General features: G+C 45.6%; 1 protein-coding gene across 1 annotated transcript; it reads left to right on the top strand.

The window, feature by feature from the left end:
- The first annotated feature begins 1,782 nt into the window (after positions 1-1,782).
- LOC146353620 (keratin, type II cuticular Hb5-like) lies at positions 1,783-17,022 on the top strand. The gene is made up of 9 exons (XM_084832308.1): positions 1,783-2,244; positions 5,362-5,570; positions 8,189-8,249; positions 8,453-8,548; positions 10,069-10,233; positions 11,305-11,430; positions 13,138-13,358; positions 15,192-15,223; positions 15,908-17,022. Exons 1-9 carry the CDS (start codon positions 1,783-1,785, stop codon positions 16,207-16,209), a joined length of 1,674 nt encoding a protein of 557 aa, XP_084688434.1. The 3' UTR covers positions 16,210-17,022.
- Positions 17,023-21,294: the final 4,272 nt, after the last annotated feature.

The following is a 21,294-nucleotide window of genomic DNA, read 5'->3' as shown; positions in this document are numbered from 1 at the left end:
CACCTTCCTTCTTTTAAACTTCCCTTTACCAATAATGTGGGGTTTAGGCTGTAGACATGGGGTGATTGACACTTCAGACACCTAGGTGCTAACCACAACAGTTTATTGGTAAATTAAAACAAGCAAATCACAATGAAAGGTATTTACAGAATAGAGCTGAGCGATGCAAAAGGCATTAAGAGAAAATAACAGTTGCAAAAATGCAAGTTCCTCTACCCTAGCTGCATTTCAACTTCTCCAGGCCAAGTTCTTCCTGCTCTTTCAGCTCTGCTGTTTCTCTCTCTGGTTTCCCTCTCTCACTATCTCTCTCCCCCTTTATATCCCCTCCTTCCCCCAAACCAAAAGTACTGTTTCAAACCTGAAGAAATGAAACCTAACTCAGGAAAATGAAACTAATCAGGGAAATGAAACTATTCCTCTCAGGGAGACCCCCTCCCAACACACACACGTGCACACGTGCGCTCATGCGCACACTCACACGCACACACCAGGCTTCTAGGCCTGGCCTTTTTACCTTGCCTCTGTAGGCCTTAAACCTTCACAGCTTTATAAAGCCATTATAGAGCTCGGAGGCGACCGCCTATCCAATGCAGGGCAGGAGAAGCACAGAGGGGATCATTCCCTCTGCGCTTCAGCCACCCTGCATTTTATGCTAGACAGCTGATTTTGGCTGTCTAGCCATGGGGTGGGGGAGCAGGGGAAGAGACTGCTATACGACACATTGGATGGCATTTCTGCCCTCCCCACCCTGGAATGTCCCCAGACATGCCCCTTTTCAGCCGCTCCGTGCTCCTCTTCCAAGCGTGGAGGACAGGGCTGTTCCGCGCTGCCTCCAAGGCAGCGTGGACGTAAGGGGAGGTCAGTTCTCTGGGAACCAACTCGGAGCGCGGGCTCTGAGGTCGGTTCCCAGAAAACAAGATATCCTATGTCCCTCTAGCCTCTGACTAGCAGCCATAGGATTGCTCTCTAAGTCTATGATCTAAAATTACCTAGCTGCACCTTTGGCTGGGAGTGGTGGTGCTGGTGGTCTCCACAGAGAGTGACCCCATAGATGGAGGTCCATAGCAGGCTGGAATGCTTGCCATAGTTTTCAAGGAACCCATGTTCCTTTCCTCCCTATCGTCCATCTCCTAATACTTCACAGAGAGCTGCTTCCTCAGCAGCTTAGGGATTTTGCAAAAGATCCCCTTATTTCATGTAGCAAACACTCTGCTACATCAAAGTGATCTTTCATCTGCAGGCAGCGAGTCTAATCATTACGCCTGCCAACGTCTTTTGGGAGAGGAAGAGGGCGTATCACTTGCCTCTTAATAAGAGCACTATAAACTGAGATACGGGAGGTCACGCAGCCGATTGTCAGCACAGCCAGGAAGGGGAAGGGAGCCAAATCCTAACTTTGTGATCGAGCCATGTGTTAATTACAAGTCTGGTTTCCTCCATGCGTGAAGAAAGGGAGGGTGGAATCAACACTTTAATACGGCATTGTAGGTGCGGTAAGCAATGGCTTTGTGAAATCCCAAAAGTCTTTTCATGTGCCAGGTACGCAGCCACTGAATGGTATGATGAGCACACACACCACACGAGGAGTTGGCTCCCTAAACACACCAAGCTAATAAATTCCAGGGACTTGCTGGGTCCCCCATTTTTACGCCGGCCAAACCCAGCTGCCCCAAACAGATATAAAGGACGTGCTTCTCTGCCACTCACCACAATACCTTTGCATCTTTGACTCTGCCATTCCACTTCCCTGCTTTTTCCCGACTTCCGCTCTCCACCGAAACCATGTCTTGCCGCTCGAACCCTGCGTGTGGCCCTAGAAACTTCAGCTCTTGCTCAGCTGTCCCGTATCCCTCAGGAAATGCATCCGGACTCGCCGCTTCCTGCTCCACTGGGGTCGCTGGGGTCCATTATGGGGGGGCAGCTCACTTTAGCAGCAGGAGCCTGGGGGGCGCCAGCTCTTGCGTCCCCAGAATTGCCATTGGCAGCTGCCTGCCTCCAAGGTGCGGATATGGCTATCGGGGCATCAGCGCCAGATCTGGCTATTGCAGCGCTGGATACGGCTATGGGTACCGACGCTCTGGGGTCTGTGTGCCCAGCTCACCATGCATCATGCCTGTGACGCGCAAAGAGACACTGCTGCAGCCGCTCGACCTGGGGATCGATGCCACGGCCCAAGCAGTGACGTGCCAAGAGAAGAACGAACTCCAGTGCCTGAACAGCAAGTTTGCCTGTTTCATTGACAAGGTGAGAAGGGGGCGAATCAATGCTCCAAAGCTGAGACTCGATGATGACGACGATGGTTCTTAATTCTTTGGACCTCTTTCAAAAGCTGCCAAGTGTGCTGAAGTCATCTGGGAGCTCTGAGTACTGGGTGGCCTGTTTCATGCTACGGGGTAGAGAAGGCAGGAGGACGTCCAATCTTTCCCTTCTGGTCTCTTCGGAATGCAATGCTGGTGATGGTTTTTAACCCTGAATGGCTTTTTAAAAGGAGTTGGCAAGTGTAAAGAGCAGCAGGAGTGGGCAAAAAGAAGATCTCCAGATATTTTGGACTTTGACTCCCAGCATTCCTGACCCTTGGCCATGCTGGCAGGGGCTTCTCGGAGTTGAAGTCCCAAGCATCTGCCCATCCTTGGTATAACAATAGCTGAATGAAGCCTTCTTATTCAGAGGCAGGGTAGCACTGAGATGCTGTGGTGGTGGGCTGTTGCCTTTATGCCCAGCTTGTGAGCTTTCCAGAAGCAGCTTGCTGTCCACTCTTGGAAACAGGATGCTTGAGTCGATGGACTCATTGCCGTGTGATCCAGCAAGATGCTGACATTTGCTGATCTTAAGAGCATCTTTATCACTAGTTTTTACACAATTTATTGTTGTGTTTTAAAGCCCACAACAAATGCTCTTATAATATGCTGCTTTTTTGCAGTTAGCCTTGACTATATCCAGGCCTTTTGACAGACGTGTACAAGAGCAAGCCTGCTATGAATCTTGCTTTCCATTTGCCCCCACACCCTCTTTCTTCTCCCTCTCGCTGAAGCCTTAAATGGCATCCATGCTCCCAAGAAACCACGGCATTCACAGCCCACGTTGCTCTTGTGGAACTCTGTGCCAACTGATGTCTGTTGGGCGGCCCCATCATTTCAGGCCTTCTTCAAGCAGGCCAGCCTGTTTACCTTGGCCTATAACTGAGTTAGGACTCTACCAGGGCTGTTGTGTACGTGGTGCTATCTGCTTTTTAAGTCCTAATTTTGAGCTTATAGTTGCTCTTATTGTTTCTTATTTTTAATGGGTTTAAGTCTTGTTGTGTGCTGCCTTGGGAGAGTTTACCCTAAAAGTCAGCTTATACATCTTTTAATAAAACAAATTCGTAACACCTAGCTGTTTTGACACATGTCTAAGTGTTTATCTTATTATTTATTTTATTTATTACATTTACATGCTGCTCAATAGCCAAAGCTCGCTGGGCAGTTCAGAAAAATTAAAAGTTCACGGCCTTTCCCGTACATTATCTTACTAATCCTTGTTGTTGCTCAGTCATTCAGTCGTGTCCGACTCTTTGTGACCCCATGGACCATAGCACACCAGGACTTCCTGTCCTGCGCTCTCTCCCGGAGCGTGCTCAAGTTCATATTCATTACGTCGGTGATGCTATCTAGCCATCTCATCCTCTGCCATCCCCTTCTCCTTTTGCCTTCAGTCTTTCCCAGCATCAGGGTCTTTTCCAGACAGTTTTCTCTTCGCATTAGGTGGCCAAAATATTTGAGCTTCAGCTTCAGTATCTGTCCTTCCAATGAGCACCAACAGCCTTATAAGGGAGGCCAGGATTATTATTCTCATATTGCAGACAGGGCTAAGCCCAAGAGAACTGTGGCTTACCTAAGGCCACCTGGTGAGTTCATAACAAGTTCATGAGCCAGGAATGTTTCAGCTCACACTCTTTGCTACTATATAAAACACCAGATCTCTCTAATTTGGGAGTGAACAACTGGAGGCCCCTAGACCAAATCCAGCCTGGTGAGTGTCTCCTGCTCCTTGGTTGCGAATGAGTGGTTTCTAGGTCAGTGGAACTTTCCTGCAAGCCACTTTCAGATATGGGAGTTGGGATCTTGGCCCTCCACTCCCCTGACCCTATTCTTAAAAAAGCTCCGTAGGTGCTGACCAGAGCTTTAGTTCTACCCAGTATATCCATAATCGTAATAAAGTGCAACTTCACATCTATCCAAACAGCCTTCCAAGCATTCAGGCAATGCCAGGGCAAATGGCATCTATTTACATTATCTTGTGACTATGTGGGAGATGCATGGTGAACCTGATTAAGCAGAAGACTTGGAGGGATGATCTTCATGTTACAGATAGCCCTGCTGTGGCATTGATTGACTTCAACTTCTCTGTGGGGAAAATACAGAAGGATACCAATGCATGATATGTAGTTTCTTTTTTATGGAATCGCATTGGGAAGGTTTACACTGACTTAATTTGGGGAGATATGGAGCATTGAGGTTTACACAATGAAATTGTAAGATCAGAGTTGGATGGCGTTTTATAGGCCATCTAGTCCAAAGCTCTGCTCGGTGCAGGAAATCCAGAGCTAGAGAGTCCCCTACAGATGGCACTCCGGTCTCTGCTCAAAGGCCTCTAGGGAATTGGGTCCATTGTCAAACTTTTGCTGTCTGTAAATTAAAGTATATTCAATTTGAGTTCAATTCAAAATGCACAAGTAATAAATCCAGATTCAATCATTTCAGACGTGGGTATGAAATGTCGTAATTCGCATCTCATTTGAATTCAGAATTAAAATCTGGAACTAAATATTGTGGATTTTGTGAGGGATGGATTTCTGCCTTTGATGCTGTGGGATGGTGCGGGTGCCCGACTGGGTCCAGTAGTCCAGGGGACTCCCCCCGCCATGCCCCAGAGCCATGCCTGCTGAGTGCCTGCCTCTGCTCGACACCCCCCACACACACACACTTGCTGAGCTGCCCGCACTCACTCGGGACCCATCTGTGAGCGCTGCAAGTGCCATTTTGTGGGGAAATGGTGCTTCTGATGCTTGCAGATGGGTCTCAGGTGAGTGTGGGAAGCTCAGTGGGTGGTGGGGAGCTTGAGCACAGGTCTGGGGGGTGCATGAGTGGGGGCAGGGGCTGGAGAACCCAGACCGGGGTGTGTGCGTGTGCCCATCCATCCCTAGCTGTGATCAACGTGTGAATCTTCATGTTTCTTTGAGTTCCCTCGTAATCACGTATCTAGACCTGGAATTGCTGCTGGCAACTTCTCTGATCCTTTGATTTTAGAACCAGTGCCAGTGTGCAATCACTCACCCTCGGAAATTAACCACCCCCGCCGGGGATTATTTTCTTTGGGCAACAGGTCCGATTCTTGGAGCAGCAGAATCTGATGCTGAAGACCAAGTGGGACTTCTTGCAAGAGAGGAAGTGTTGCAAAAGTAACATGGAGCCCATGTTTAATGAGTATATCTCCAACCTGAAGAAAGAGCTGGAGTGCCTGGACTGCGAGAGAGCACAGCTGCAGGCGGAAATGAAAAACTGGAGAGACACTCTGGAGGGCAACAAGAAAAAGTAAGTGTGATCTGTCCTTCTGGCTTGCTTACAGAAGGGCATGTTGACATGCAGAGCTTCACCTGGTGGAGGCTGGTGGCTGTAATGTCAGTGGGCTGTGGATTCACTCTGGGTTTCAGTCAGATCCAGTCAGAACTCTAAATGAGGTATCCAAGGTGCTGAATCCTATCCTAAAAGGGGTTCAGTGCCTTGGATGGCTCCATTAGTATTCTTTCTTCTTCTTTTGAATATATTTTTATTTATTTTATCTTTATAAACACTACCAGAATTACCAACAACCTACTCAATACTTCAGTTCTCATCCATACAATATTTGAGTTAGGACACCATAATAACAGAAAGAGAAGAAAGAAAGGAAAAAAGAAAAAAGAAAAATAAATTCCAACATTGTCCATCCTCCAATGGTATTCTATTTTAAAAAACTATATCTATTATACAATCTTACAATTTAGTAAAACAATCGTTTATATCAATGCAACAGTTCTACACTTCATTCCCAAAAGCCTGAATATTAGTAGTAATAATAATAATGGTAATCAAAAGGAGAGAGTATAGTATTGTATAATAATGAAACTTAAGATAAATCTTCAACAGTCAATAAAATTTTTATACTAGATATTTTATCTATTTTAAAATATAAAATAGAAGAAGATACATAAAGAGAAAGAGAGAAAAAATAATAAAGAATACATAAAGGTAAACAAATATATATAAAGTAATTTCTTCTGAGTTAGCCTAGATCATGAAAACTACACACAAGCATTTGACAGTACTTGTTTAGAAATTCCATTTCATGGAATTGTGACAGTGTTCTCATGCATTTTAACATTCAACCAAGCCTCCGCCATTTCATGATTCGTAAACGTCTTCATCTGGTCTTCAGACACAATACAAAGTGTAGCAGGATATTTTAAGTAATATTGTAAGTTAGTTTGTTTTGCCAGATTCTTTGCTTGGATAAATTGTTCCATCAGTGTTCTGACTGAAATCCAGAGTGGATTTATAGCCCCACTGAAATCAGAGCCACCAGCCTCCACTGGCTCCAACCCCAAGCCTCCTGCACAACTGGTGACCCTCCAAACCCAAGGCAGTCACCAGCCAGCCACGTATGGTGCCCAACAAGGGCTTCATAAACTTCCTGGTTTTGCTGTCTGCCTAGGACTGAAACAACTGTGGTGGGGAAAACCTCCGGAAGGCCACAATGCATGGCTAATAAACTGCATTCAGCAAGTTGTGCAACCCGGCACCAACCATTTCTTCCAATCATCTGGGATGTGTGGATGTTTCATTAGAAAGAACAACTCTTGTCTGAAACTCACCATCTTCAAAGTACTGTTTTCTAAGCAGGGTGGAGCACATCAATGGTGGCAGGTCCAGGAGCAGATGAATGTCAGATTCGCCTTAGATAAGGAAGGGGGTATCTTTCAAGGGGGTATCATTCTGGGGAACAGGCCACAGGCTGTGTGGTAAGGCACATGCTGCGTTGCATGTATGTAGTAAGGTGCCCATTTAGGCACCACTGAAAAAGAGGAAGTGCATGCATCACCCCCCCCTCCAGGTAAGGGAGCACAAATTTGAATAAAATGTGCATATGCTAATTTCTATGTATATATGCAAATTCAGAAATAAGTACTGTAATTTAAATAGAATACATCTCACCATAGTACTGTAATTTAAATAGAAATACAGTACATCACCATAGTGACCAGGTGACCTGGGTTTCTTACTCAGTCTGCTGTCCAGGTGTTCACTGTCCGGGTGTTCACTGTCTAGTGTTCACTGTCCAGGTGTTCACTGTTGATGGTCCCTCCCTGCTCTCCCTTCTTAGGGTTCTTTATCTTTAAACTGGACTTGGAATGGACAGCCTTCCATATAGAGGATGCTTTCAAACAGAGGGTTGCCCTTTGTAAAGTAGAACACATGGTCATCCTACATGCCCATACCTCCCCCGTATTTCTCAATAGGGTTCTTTGGGCTACATAGAACCCATAGTGCCATTGGCACCCGAGGATCTGAGTTCAATATTGGAAGGTGTGATATGTGGATACTGAAATGATCTCCAACACAGTTCCAGTTTACTGACTATTTTCAAGGCTGATCTTAAGAGATATAAATCCTTTTTTTTTTTTAATTCTCAGTCTTGTTAAGATCTGAATAAAATAGTGTTGCCAGATTGTGACCCAGAAACTCCCCCTTTAATCTCCCAACAAATCAAGGAATGTGGCCGCTGTGACTTCTCCCATCCACCCATCCCTCTTCAGGTCTTGTTGTATGACCTCTTCCCTGCCTGCTGTGTGACACATTTAGAATCCTTCTCACTACAGCAGGGAGGGAGTTGAGTGGATGAGAAGACCAGGGATGGAAAGAACCAGAGAAGCCACATCCACCTCATGGCACAATATTTGGGGGGTTTAAAGATATAGGCCAGATCTCTGTGTTGTGACCTGGGAATCCAAGAGCTCATTCAGAGTTTAACAATGTCTTCACTTTCTGTGATCATCATGAAACAAAACTGATGACAGAATAAATCTGAATCAGTTATGCAAGTCGGAATGTTTACCTGAAGTGGTGTCAGTTGGTTCAAATGTGAAGAAAAACTGTTCCACTTTCCTCATTAGGTTTGAAGAAGAATGTCACCGGCGAACATGTGCCGAAAATGAATATGTGGCAATTAAAAAGGCAAGTGACAACAACACTTCGATACACTTTTTTCTGGTTTTACACTTTAGCTTTCTTCTTATCCCTGAACTTTGACAGCCTCCAGATTGACTGAGAAACATCTGGAGGCGGGGGGTCCAAAAACACTGAAATTAGTTAAATGCCATCATATCCTCATGAAATATCTGTCAACATTTCTCCATTTAAATTCTATATTTCTATAGGAGGTGGATTGTGTTTTCATGGACAAGTCAGAAAAGGAAGCCAAAGTGGATGCCTTGATGCAAGATATCTGCTTTTACAGAGCTACTTTTGAGGAGGTAAGGAGCCATCCCATTTCATACTAGGGATAGACAGATCTGTCAATTTCGCATCCAACCCCATTCTATTTTGTTTAGATCTCAAGTTCTTTCCATCCCATGTATAAAGAAATTTGAAAATGTGGATAAAGTCTTTTGAAAAATGAATTGAAATTAAATTCTCAGCCAGCTGCACCATCCAGATTCAATAGGTACAGCTATTCCCATCATGGAGAGGATCGTGTTGTACTTGCCTGCCATGTAGCTGTTGAAGATGAGCAGCCTGTCACAAAAGAAGAGGTGGAAACCCTATACAGGCCACAAACATGGTTAAATACACAGAGATCCAACCCAAGACTTTTAAGAGCAAAGCTCTCAAAGTCCTGGGTCTGGATGGACAATTTTGTCAGTTTCATTTTCTCCACATTCAGCTTGTTTTAATCTCAAGTTCTTCCTGTCCCTCTTATGAAGAAATTTGTGCATTTTGGTAAGTTCTTAGAAATGTCCACCCATCCCTATTCCACAAAGGCTACAATTCAAAACTGAAATTGAGAGAAGGGATTTTTGAAGGCCAAAGCAAAGCAGAGAAAGTAAACCAGATTACGACTAGAGATGCTATGGACACCTCAGGTAGATAGCATATGCTTGGGCTTCCACTTACTTGGATCTCCATGTGGCTGAGAGAAAAGTTGGAACTGGCTTTGGAGGTCAGTAGTACCTGTGCTACTGCCATCAGCTGGCAGGGCAATGCAGCACTGCCCATGGTAATCAGCTCACATTCCAACCATCTGAAGCCAATGCATACATTTTTGCAGCTGCCTGGACCCTTGGAAGCAATATCAAATGACAGCTACAAGATGCTGGGGAATTAGCGGCACCATGGTCTATTGTAGAACTTCATGGAACAACCTCATATATGCTGCTCTGAGCTCATTAGGAGGGAGGGTAGGAAAAATGTGACTGATTAGAGGTGTCTGTGGAGTACTGAGGAGGAGTCAGAGTCTTCTAGGCTAAGCTGGGCTCAAGGCAAGCTCCCACCACCTTAAAGTGTGCTCATAGGACAATGGGAATGTAGTACGGCTGATGGACCATAGCACAATAGGCTTCCAACAACAACTCTATCAGGTGGCAAGCTGCCTCATGCTTCTGGGAAGTTATCCAGAAGCTGAGTGGAGAGAGACTGAAGCTTCAGGACAGTCCTTCAAGGACAGCCTCCATATATTGAAATGAGTTCTTTCATCTCCTTAGAAACCTGGAGGAACAAATCCAGAGTCTGTCTGTTTGTTTGTTTGTTTGTTTGTTTGTTTATGTATGTATGTATGTATGTATGTATGTATTTTATTATTAACATTTATATGCCACCTTATCTGCTAAAAAGTTATCAAGGTGGTACACAACAATAAAACCTTGGAACAATAAAAACAAGGATATTAACAACAGTTAAAATATTAACATGACACGTTTTAAAATGTTAAATTTAGTGAGAGGAAGCAAATGTCCGTAGCACTGGCTGGCTGTGCTCTATGTGCTCTCACCTGCAGGAAATCCATGAGCTGCAGTCTTGCATTTCGGACACCTGTGTCACGGTGCAGATGGACAACAGCCGAGGCCTGAACATGGACTGTGTCATTGAGGAGTTCCGGCATCGCTATGAAGATATCGCCTCCAGGAGCCGAGCCGAGGCCGAATCATGGTGCCACTGTCAGGTAAATCCTAGGGTTGAGTTATCTAGCATGCCATAGGGGTGGGGAGAGGTGACCTTTATATTTAGCTGGTGTTATGCTGGAACTGTGTTTTCCCTGTCTGAAAGGCGGGGGCATCCATGTGCTGGAAAAGCAGGGGAAGAAGACAGTTGACACAAGTCATGTTGAGAACCCGGAGTGGTTACTGGGGCCTAGCAGAATAGGTGCTGTGGTGGGTAGGGATGGACGGATTTGAAAGGTTCAGTTTCGCCCAATTTCTCATTTTCCAGTCATAACATCAGTTCATCCCAGGCTTTTCCGCTATTACATTTGGTTTGTCCTAAACTTTGATTTTTTAAAAAAGCTTGCTTGAAAATTCGTACACATTTTCACGTGCATTTTTCTCCTAATACATGTATTTGTACACAGTTTTGCCTAATATACACACTTTTGCAAGTCATTTTCTTAGTATGCTTTTAAAAAAATGTTCACTGATATACACTTCTCCCCAATATACACAATTTTGTCTATTTTTTTTATTGGAGAAGTGCATTGCAAAATTCAGAGAAGTGTGAGTTTCATTAAATATATTGATCCGAAAGCATGAAGAAATGTCTCCCCCATCCCTAGGTGAGAGCAGGCCCCCCTTTGGTGAGGAAGTAGGAGATACATGAGGCAGTAGATGGAAGAGGGTTATGATACAGGACAAGGGTGGGCAGAAGTAGCTCTCTGGTTGTTTTGGACAGCGAGTCCCAGAAGCCTCTGCCAGCATGGCCAATGGTCAGGAATGCTGGGAGCTGAAGTGCAAAACATCTGGAGATGTACTTTCTGCCCAGCCCTTCTTTGGAAAGTAGTCAGGAGAAGGAAAGCGCTTTGTCTTGTTGGAGCAATTTGTCTGACCTTTCCCCATAACCTCCTCTTTGGAGGAGTGTTTACCCTTTGTCTTCTTCTTTGCTTGTGACTCTCCCCAGTGGAGGCTGGATACTCTGGCTATAGCTGCAGGGTAAGTGGGCTTCAAAAGGGGGAGCATGGGAATGACTCCACGTGAGGCAGCCTTCAGTGTTTCCAGAAGCCTTGTCCTCTCTTTTGCCTCAGTATCAGGAACTGAAAACAACCGCTGCCAAGCACTGTGACAACCTGCGCAGTGTCAAGGAAGAACTTAGCGAGCTGACGAGGGTGGTCCACAGGCTAGAGGCAGACATTTCAAATGTCAAAGCCCAGGTAAGAAGATACAATCTGGACCTCGGAATTGTGACTATGAGCTTGGCTGCACACTTTGAAAAAGGTGCATTGGAGAATCATGGCTATTGTATGCTTACAAAGGAAGCAATTGACTTAGATCTAGGGATGGACGGACTCCCCCGTGTCCAGCTTCGTCGAGCACTCACTGGGCCACTGCCACCACCCAAGCTTCATCACGGCCTGGCAAGCTCCCAAGCTGTGGGGCTGCCCGTCCTACTAGTGAGCTGCCACCACTGTGCGCAACAATGGCATCTTGGGCACATAGGTAATGTTGTGCAGTTGGCAGCCATAGGGGGCCCATTTACACACCATTACAGGCATGAATGCTCCATAGTGTAGGCCAGGGCTCTGTGTGTTCTGCTATTCTTTGACCACAGCAGCCTATAATTGGACACAGAGCTGAGCATCCTGACAAATTCTACTCCTATCTTTTTTTTTAAACCACCACCAAGTTTCTAGTCCTTAATGCTGCAAAGACAGACTTAGAAAGCAATTCCTGATGAAATCTCTTAGAAGGTAGTGAAAGAGTTCGCATAGGGGTGTTGGGATGGGGGGGGGTTCTAAGCTGGACCTCCATAGCAACTTGTATTTTGGAATATGACCTGATATAAATAAATAATACCAGGGAGGTGGAATCAGTAGTTGTGTCCAAGCAAAAATAAGAATGTTGGGCTTATAATTAGGAAACCTGGATCTGATTTCATTTCAACTGCTTCTAATGTATGGGGCAGAGCACACATTATAGTGGCCACATGAATGCCACTTAAAATGTCCTTGTTGAGCAATCCCTGCCTGTCCCAATGGGTTGGATCCAAACTTAGTCATACTTAGACTAGACCCACTGAAATCAATGGGACAAGTTAGTGATGACTAACCTAAGTCCCATTGATTTCAATGGGTCTGCTCTAATCTTGAGTAATTCTGGACGCGTCCCATCTTATTGTTGACTGTTTAAAATTGCTTTAGATATATGTGTGTGTCTCTGTGTGTGCTGCTGGTTTATCTGTTTGTATGTAAATGATTTTTATAATGCATTTTTAAGGTTTTAATCTTTGTCTCCCAGAGAGCTTCGGCTATTGGGCAGTATAGAAATGGCATGAATGAATGAATGAATGAATGAATGATGTTTGCAAGTGCTACCCTATGATTGCATGGGGATTCATGGTGGGATGAGGTGAGCTGGATGGCAAGTGCTGCTTGCAAACGTTGCTGGCAGGAGGCTGGCCTTTGCTCACCAAAGGGAGGTAGTTTATGGTGGCATTTCCTTTTCACGTGTCCTCTAGCCCTAAGTCACCCCCTTTTCTCAGATTTGGTTCCCCCATTGAACAATTGGGCAGTTAATGACCATCTCTCAAAGTGCTTTGAATGATTATGGAGTGGGAAAATAGTGTATGAAATAATAATTAAGGAATCACTGGGTAAACTCACAAAATCTTGAGGGTCCCCGGAATGGTGTGGAGCACATAGTAGGGAGATTCGTAGTAGGGAGATTTGTAGTAGGGAGATTCGTAGTAGGGAGATTCATAGTAGGGAGATTCGTAATGCCCCCAGACCCAGCCCCTGTTTCTTCAGAGTTTGAATTGAAACAGGGGAGACATTGTAATAGCGCGACAATTCACAGTTAAGGAAACCAAGAAAGCTGAGCTGATGAGCCATGAATTAAGACACTATGCCTTGCCATGACAGCGGGCCAAACTAGAGGAGGAGGTGGCTGCAGCTGAGGAGCGCGGGGAAATTGCTGTGAAAGATGCCAAATGCAAACTGGCTGAACTGGAAGATGCCCTGCATAAAGCCAAGCAGGACATGGCCTGCCAGCTGAGAGAGTACCAGGAGCTGATGAACGTCAAGTTGGCCCTGGATATCGAGATCGCCACCTACAGGAAGCTGCTGGAAGGAGAGGAATGCAGGTGAGCACCAGAAGGGAGGCCTGGGTCTATTAGCACAGCTTGTGGCCCACCCAGCCAAATGTAGCACACTGGCCACCTGAGGCTTGATGAACTGGAGGATAATGAGGAAAAACAGGAGGATAATGTCAAGCATACAGATGTGGAGAGGGGCAGGGGGTTGGTCCGTTAACGTTTGAATGCAAAATTACTACAGTTGCACTTTCTAACCAATACATGGAGCGAAACGCAGTTACCCTCAGGAATCAGGGCTTCTCCAATCAAAAAGTGCATGCAAAAAAGTGTATATGTTATAGGAGAGTGCCCACAAAAATGGGTATGTTAGTGAAAATAACATTCAAAAAAGCATTATACCAGGGAAATTGCTCACCAAAAAATGTGCGCATCAGGCAAAGCTGCATACGAAAATGCGCGTATGAGGAACTTCCGTGCAAACGTTGAAAAATGAAAATCTCAAAGTTCAGGATAAACTGAACTTGAGATTTGGGAAACTCAGAAACTCGGAGAAATGGAAACTGACAGTTCCATCCATCCCTACAGACATCTAGCAGAACACAATGCATAGTCAGTGTGGCATATGCTTGGCTTGGCGATTTACACAAGTCATTACTGCTGTAAGTGCCCATGGAAGAAGGAAAAGAAAAGTGATAGCAAAACCACAACAACCTAACCAAAACACACACACATTATTATACATTTGCCAATATTTTCCAATAGTTGCAGTCTTTTTTAAAAAATTGCCTTATTCCGGTGCTGTGACAGCAGCTTGCCATGCAGAAATATAGCAGGCAGTTTTTCTGCCACTTCACCTACTAAGGGTGCAATCCTATGGACGCTAGTCAGTGGATAGATGGCCATAGGATTGCTCGGTTTCCAGGAACCAACCTAGGAGCCTGCGCTCCGAGGTTGGTTCCTGGAGAACTGACCTTCCCCCCTCCCTGCACTGCCTCGCAGGCAGCTCAGAACAGCCCCTCACTGCGTGCTCAGAAGAGGAGTGCAAAGCAGTCAAAACAGGGCATTCCAGGGGGCGTTCTGGGGTGGGGAAGGCAGAAATACCGGTACAACACATCCTATCTGTCATCCGGCAGCCGCCTCTTGCTCTGCCTTCCTGCGGCTAGACAGCTGAAATCGGCTGTCTAGCTGCAAATGCAGGGCGGCTGAAACACGAAGGGGATGATCCCATCCATGCTTCTCCTGCCCTGCACTGGATAGGCAGTCACCTCTGAGTTTGGAGGTGGCCACTTATCCCCATAGGATTGCACCCTAAATGTGCATGTGTCAGGCTGCTGTTAAAAGCCTAGGAGCTGAGGCAGTTAATTAGTATGCAACCCAGTTTCTGAAGCTTAAAGACAGATGGTTTATATAGATTTCTATAGCTCATGGGCAAAAGGACTTGTGGAGCAGTGGGAAAGAGGGACAGTGGCAATAGGAAGCTGCCTCATGGCAGATCAGAGGGTTTGTTCATCTAGTTGTCTTCTCTGACCAGCAATGGTTCTCCAGGCTCTTGGGCAGAGGTCTTTCACATCATTTGATCCTTTAATGGGAGATGGTGGGGGTTCCACTTTGAATCTTCTGCATGTAAAACAGGTGCTCTGCAACTGAGTCATGGGCCTCCCTCTCTTAGTGTCTTGGAGGTTAAAGGTATAAAGGCTGTTGGGTTTTACTTTGGTTTTGAATGCTACTTTTAAACATTTAAGTTTTATATTATGTTTTATCATGTTGTATTTTATGGTTTTAATTGTTATGAACTGCCCAGGGAGCCTCGGCTGTTGGGCAGTATAGAAATGTCATAAATAAATACATAAAATAAACTACTCTCGACTGCTTTCTTATTAGGTTGGGTGAAGGAGAATGTGCTGTGAACATCTGTAAGTATACTGGGAATCCTCTTCCTTGTTCCCTGCCCCTTTTTGTGTGATTGTGTACAAAGCTAAACTAGCTAAACGAGTGTATGGCTACCATCAAGGCATGGGGAGCATGGGGGCAAGGAGGAGAAGGCGATGGGGGCCAAGCTGTGAGAAGAGGGCTTTTGTGAGGCCAGGGAATTGAGGGCCAGAGCTCTGGAAGCTGGCCGTGAAGGCAGGGATGTTGGAGGTATCTGGCTGGGGCTCGAGACCCGGAGAGAAACTGCCAGCTTGGCCCCCCCAGATGCCAGTCTGAGGATCCCTGCACTTGCCTGACTTGGTGAGCCTCAAGTCGGGCAAGCACAGGGACCCCCGATCACTCACACTTCACCCATCCCTAGGTGAAGGAGATTGGCACTCTAGAGGAAAAGCCCACATAGAAGTTAGGGCAAGGAGAGGTTAGGGGGAAGGATCTTATGGAGGTGTGAGGAAAGCTGTATTTTGCAGCCAATCAAAATAGCCAGTCCAAACCTGTCTCTAGAGTTTTCTTTGTTGCCACCTATCTTCCTGAGCCTTTAGAACAGGGAAGTAGACACACTGAAAGCAAAGAAACGTGGGGCAGGCAGGAGGCCTCCCCCCAGGTTCTGGCTGGCAAATTGATTGTGACATACAACCAAGATGTTTCTTCTCCCCACATTTCCACACCAGCTGTGCGAAGGAGCCATGGTGCGGTGGTATGCGATGCTGACCCACGGCCGGTGTGCGGCCCCCGTGGGGTGTGTGGGCCCGGCGGAAGGATGGTGACAACCTGCGGCACTCGAGTGACGACCTGTGGCCCAGGCAGAGACGTGTGTGCAGATGCCATGCCTCCGTGTGCTGCTCCCTGTGTCAATCCTTGCCCACCTTGTGGAGAAGCATGCTTCCCCCCCAGGGGTTTCAGCTGTGGGAGTGGCAGGGGCTCTAATATCAAATTTGTAACGCCTACTGGTCACTGTGGACGAAAATACTAGGAACATAAACAGAAACCTGACACTGTGGAACAACAACAACACACCTGCCTACTAATAGCAGCCCCTGCTTCAAAACAGCAAATTTGCGAACACCACCCTTTGCAGATTGCACAGCTGCCCTGTTGCTCATTTCCAGTGTGTTCAGAAATAACTAAACTGATGGACCCCACCGCCATACATTTCTCCAAGGTGTATGAAACCCCAATCTTGCTTGATGCTCATTGCAATACAAATGTGTCTCCTCAGGCATTGTAGTTCATTGGCTTAGCTCCACCAACTTGTGGATGCAGGAAGTACTCTAAAATTTCCAGCCCTGTGGTTGCTCTTAAATGGCAGCAGCATCTCCACCAAGGCCCTGCTGTTTCAAAGTTAGTTCTCTGCGGTCTTATAAGCCAAGATCCTAATGTAAAACGCAAATGTAATCAAACAGCTTGTCACTTTAGGTCAGAATACTTGTGAATATACATCACGATGGCTAGATAACCCTAGGGAGGCTGCAAACTTACATGTCCTTTTCAAAATATGTATTTGAACCGGCATTAACATGGAAGGATGATGGATTTTCAACCCTTATAATATGTTTCATGAGCTGCAATCCTGGGCACACATATTTGGGAGTAGGCCCCACTGAAGACAGTGGGGTTTACTTCTGAGTAACTATTGCTAGGGTTGCACTTTAAGTGTGGCATTCTACCTCCAGCTGATTGTCCATATAGTACTCCCAAGCCTTTCTGTGTCATAATTTCCTGCTTGCATTGTATTTTCCACCCTGTTTGGGAATTCTCTGTTTCTAATAAACTGGCTGTGCTGAGCAAAACAAAAAACTGAGGGATTCAATTTCTTTCTTTTTTGTTGCTCCTCCTTCCAGGGTCAGAGAAGTGTTAGAGTATCTTCCCTACAGGGGAAGGTTGAAGCATTTGAGGGGTTTGTAGTTTGAGGGCGGGGGAGATGACTGGAAGTGGGTATGAAAAGAGGTTTAAAGAGTTACGTACATTGCAGAGTGAATGGATTGGGAGGCATTCCTCTCCCTATCTCATAATACTTGAGTTCATGTTCACCCCATGAAATTGATTGGCAGTAGGTTCAAGACAGATAAAAGAGGCCATTTAGAAACATAGAATTTTAGGGTTGGAAGGGTTGTTAGATGACGGCGTCTAGTCAAACTCTCTGCTCAGTGCAGGATAGGGATGACACGGGCGCCCAATTCAGTCCGGGGATCTGGTGGAACTGGCCTTGCTTGCACCCCCACACCCCGTTCACTGAGCCCTTGCCCCTGCTCGCCCCCTGCCCATGCTTGGGGAATGGCCTGCACTCACCTTGGCAGCCTCATCAAGCTTCGGGGTCACTGTATTTTGAGAAATAAAATGGTGATCGCAAAAATGTGCATATTTGCACACTTGCGAAAATGCGCATTTTGCGAATGTACATATTCGCATATGCGACAATGCACACTTCATGAATGCGCATATTTGAGTATGCGTGAAAATGTGCATTTTTGCACACACAAATATGTGCATTCTCAAAAATGTGCATTTTGTGCATATGACGACATGCGCATTTTTGCAATCGCCATTTAATTCTTTTAAATAATGGCAACTGTGGAACTCGACGAGGCTGCTGGAGTGAGTGTGGGCTGCTCGCCGAGTGTGGGAGGATCTCGAGTGCAGTCTGGGGACCAGTGAGCCAGGGCAGGGGCTGGGTGGGCATCTGGAGAACCAGATGTGGGTAAGTTCGCACATCCCTAGTGCAGGATGCAACTACAACGTCCCTGAGAGATGGCCATCCACTTTGCTTGGGAAAGTGGAGGACAAAATTGACAAGTACTTTGACAAGCAGGGAATGTGGCTCTGCTGCTAGGCTAAATGAAGTAGTGTATGCCGAGGATGAAACTGAAAAGGATATTGGCAAGAGGGGAATATGCCTCTGCAGGGCTACATAGTGGACAGACAGATTTGCAATCATGCACTTCAGCAAGATTGCCAATAAAAATATGTTAAAAAACATTTTAATCCCATTTGCACAAATTTCAAGACCCCCAATCCAAATTGCGCAAATTGTGGCCATTAAACCTGGCCCAGAATCTGCATATTGGCTCGACTGGCTACAGATCAAGTTGACACCAGAGGGGGAAAGTGGAACAAAATCCGCCAGGGTCGAACTGGAAAAATCAGTTGAGTTTTCATCACCCCCATTCCTAAACAGAATTCTCATTTCTCATACATCCGTAGGCATGATTCTGATTCTGAAGACTGACAAGTGTAGAGTTGTGTGACCTCTAGTGGCTGCACATGTAACTAATGGCTGCTGGCTACAGTGGAATGGATGGAAGGCAAGGCATACAGTCTGAGAGAAAACAGAGTGGCTGCTATTGACGCAAGCAGATATGCACACTCCTACATAGGATGGAGGACAGATTGGCTACAGGGTTATCACCAAGATAATGAAGTCGATGCCACTCAAATGATTTTTTTCGTATGCCCCCAGAACATTGGTATGATAGTGCCACAGTATGAATCCTTACTTATGTAAAGTTTTCAGTGCCATCAGGAAGACATTTGTATGTGATGCAAAATATTTCATATCACTCGGAGCCGCACAAACATTCAACTTGATATTGTTTATAGCAAAATTCATTGCACAATATATTGTACTCGGAATACAGAAGCCAAAATGACTAGCTGAACAACAGTTAAGAGAGAGAGAGAGAGAGAGAGAGATTTATACTTACCTTATTAAGCAATTGCTTGCAACTTGGCAGAAAACAGAACCTCTAATCTAACACCATGGGAGTGGAACTGGCAGAGGGAGAGAAGGTTCATTGTCTAGGTAGAGGTTTTCCAAGTAATTTCATTTCTCCTTCTCCTTTGTGTCTTGTAGACTTCCTTGGCGGGAATATAAAGGAAACAAGTAAGGACAAAGACATTGTGCCAAGTAGATAGCTATGCAGGCTTATATAGCAATTACAAAGATTTCTCACCAAAAATCCCATACACAGACGGGGTATTCTGATGATCAGGTGGTGGTGGTCTGGAATTCCTGGAAAGAGCTGCAATACAGGTAGAGCCAACAGAAAAAGGCACCAGGTTCTCATTGCTTGGGGGAAACAGAGGCACATCTGCACTAGATACCTAGGCCAAACAACATGTCAGGTAGGGGGTCAGAGATAGCAGATCTCCTGATGTTTTTCATTTTACTTAAAGACAGCTGTGCGGACCTCTGAACTGGATCAGAGCAGTGGTGCGGTAGGAGGGGGGGGTTAATACTTTCTCACTCTGCTATGTTCCCAATCTAAATTGCCCCCCTCCCGCTATTTCAAAACTGCTATTAGTTCCTCAATGGGGAAAAAAGACAGGTGTCTGTATTTGATGTGTATGAATTAAACCGGGAAACCAGGAGGGCGGCCACTTCTGCATCACCCAGGAAGAGGGCAAAAGAGGGCTATAATCTGCATAACTTTTGCATATGTACGTTTACATGTCTAGGTACAAGTTTAGAAATGATGACTTAATTATTAATTTAAATAGGAATACAATACATCTCACTATTGTGGAAAAGACTGACCTGGTCACCTGTGTGCCTGCTCAGCCCACCGCCCAGGTGCTAAGTAAGTGGTGATGGGCAACTTCAAGGCCCCTGCCTGCTTTCCCTTCTTCTGATGGTTCTTTGACGTTAAACCAGGCTTGGACTAGAGACCTTTTCAAAGAGAGGATAGCTTCAAGTAGAGGACTGTCCTCTGTCAACTCTGTGAAATAGAGGACTGTACTCCTTAAAGTAGGATGCCTGGCCACCCTAGAAACCAGTGCAGGGGGAAAGGTTAGTAAGAGGGATTTTCAGTGGACAAACTGTGAGAGGAGCAGGGGTTGTGCAGCCTCTCCCACTGCCATTCCTGTGCTGGAAAGTGCAACTGGCAGCCTCCTGTAGCTCCTTTTCATATTATAATGATGAGGACGATGTCCATGATGATGACAATGATGATAAGGAGACTGTGTTTACAGGTTTGTTTCTCGTGTATCCTGTAATCTGGCCTGAAAAATCATCTATTAGCAATTCCAGACACTGCTGCAATTTACTATCCTTGTTAGTTGTTCTCTTTATTAGCAATTGCGGGCGGGGGGGGGAGCCCTAAGCCCCACATTTCTAATTTCAGGGGCTCAAAAGCAAAAAGCAAAAGTACTCTTCACAAGTACTGGGAGTGTGTCTACACCCACAAACACCACCCCATGTTCAAGCCAAGGGTGGCTTGCTGGGGAAATCATAGCTGAATGAGATCCAGGGTGGGGGAGGCATCCCAGTAGCCAGACACTATGTGCATAGTGGCCATGAGGGTGGAGGCAGGGAGAAGCAGGATGACAATCAATAATGATCTCATTTGCCATTCCCAGCTTTCCCACATGTTTTAAAAATAGCAATTGCATCATCATTAGAATCGGCATAGTTTCTATCCTGGGGAAGCAAGAAGCAGCATCAGTAAGGATGGTGAAGTAATGTTTGCATGTAAGAGCCTGCAAAATGATGTTCTAATACAACAGGTTCAGCTTTATATAAAAGCTGGAGCACTCCAACCTTGGATCCTTCTCACACTCTGTAGCAGATCTGATACTTTTATTAATTGCCTTCCAACTTGGCAAACAAGCATTTGCCTGCAGATTGCCAAATATTTCACAATCTCACATCAGCCTCAAACTTACCATTGGTAAACCCACTTGTATCAGTCCCCATTCTGAAATACTGGGATGGCGGTGGCAGTGACAGTGACAGCCTACTTTGCAGGGTTGTTGTAAGGATTACAGTGATTATATATGTGCTGTGTCAGCTCCAGGAGAGATTGGGCATGCAAACTAAGAATTCTCTTGAGCTGCCTCTGAGCCCTTCTGCATGAGGCATTTATTCTGCACTCATGATTCCTCACTCACAGTAGTTTGTGGGTGCTTTACATGACATTGTCATCCTCCAGGGCCTCTCCTGTGCTTCACGACCATTATAGCATTTTTTTCTAATGTGGAAAGTCTGGTATGTCCGTGAATGGTGGCATAAAACCTTCATGTATTTGGCAATTCCCCTACACCACAATACCACCTAGTGGTT

Source organism: Heloderma suspectum, chromosome 2 (assembly GCF_057233095.1).
Source record: "Heloderma suspectum isolate Gila_16-S chromosome 2, 16-S_ref, whole genome shotgun sequence".
Lineage (NCBI taxonomy): Eukaryota > Metazoa > Chordata > Lepidosauria > Squamata > Helodermatidae > Heloderma > Heloderma suspectum.
This window is presented reverse-complemented; position numbering and strand designations above follow the sequence as displayed.

Bases quoted from the DNA above. Each gene is read 5' to 3' on its own strand.
- LOC146353620 (XM_084832308.1), top strand. From the start codon at position 1,783: ATGTCTTGCCGCTCGAACCCTGCGTGTGGCCCTAGAAACTTCAGCTCT. The intron at 2,245-5,361 runs GTGAGAAGGGGG...TTTGGGCAACAG, and splicing joins TTGCCTGTTTCATTGACAAG to GTCCGATTCTTGGAGCAGCA. The intron at 8,549-10,068 runs GTAAGGAGCCAT...TCTCACCTGCAG, and splicing joins ACAGAGCTACTTTTGAGGAG to GAAATCCATGAGCTGCAGTC.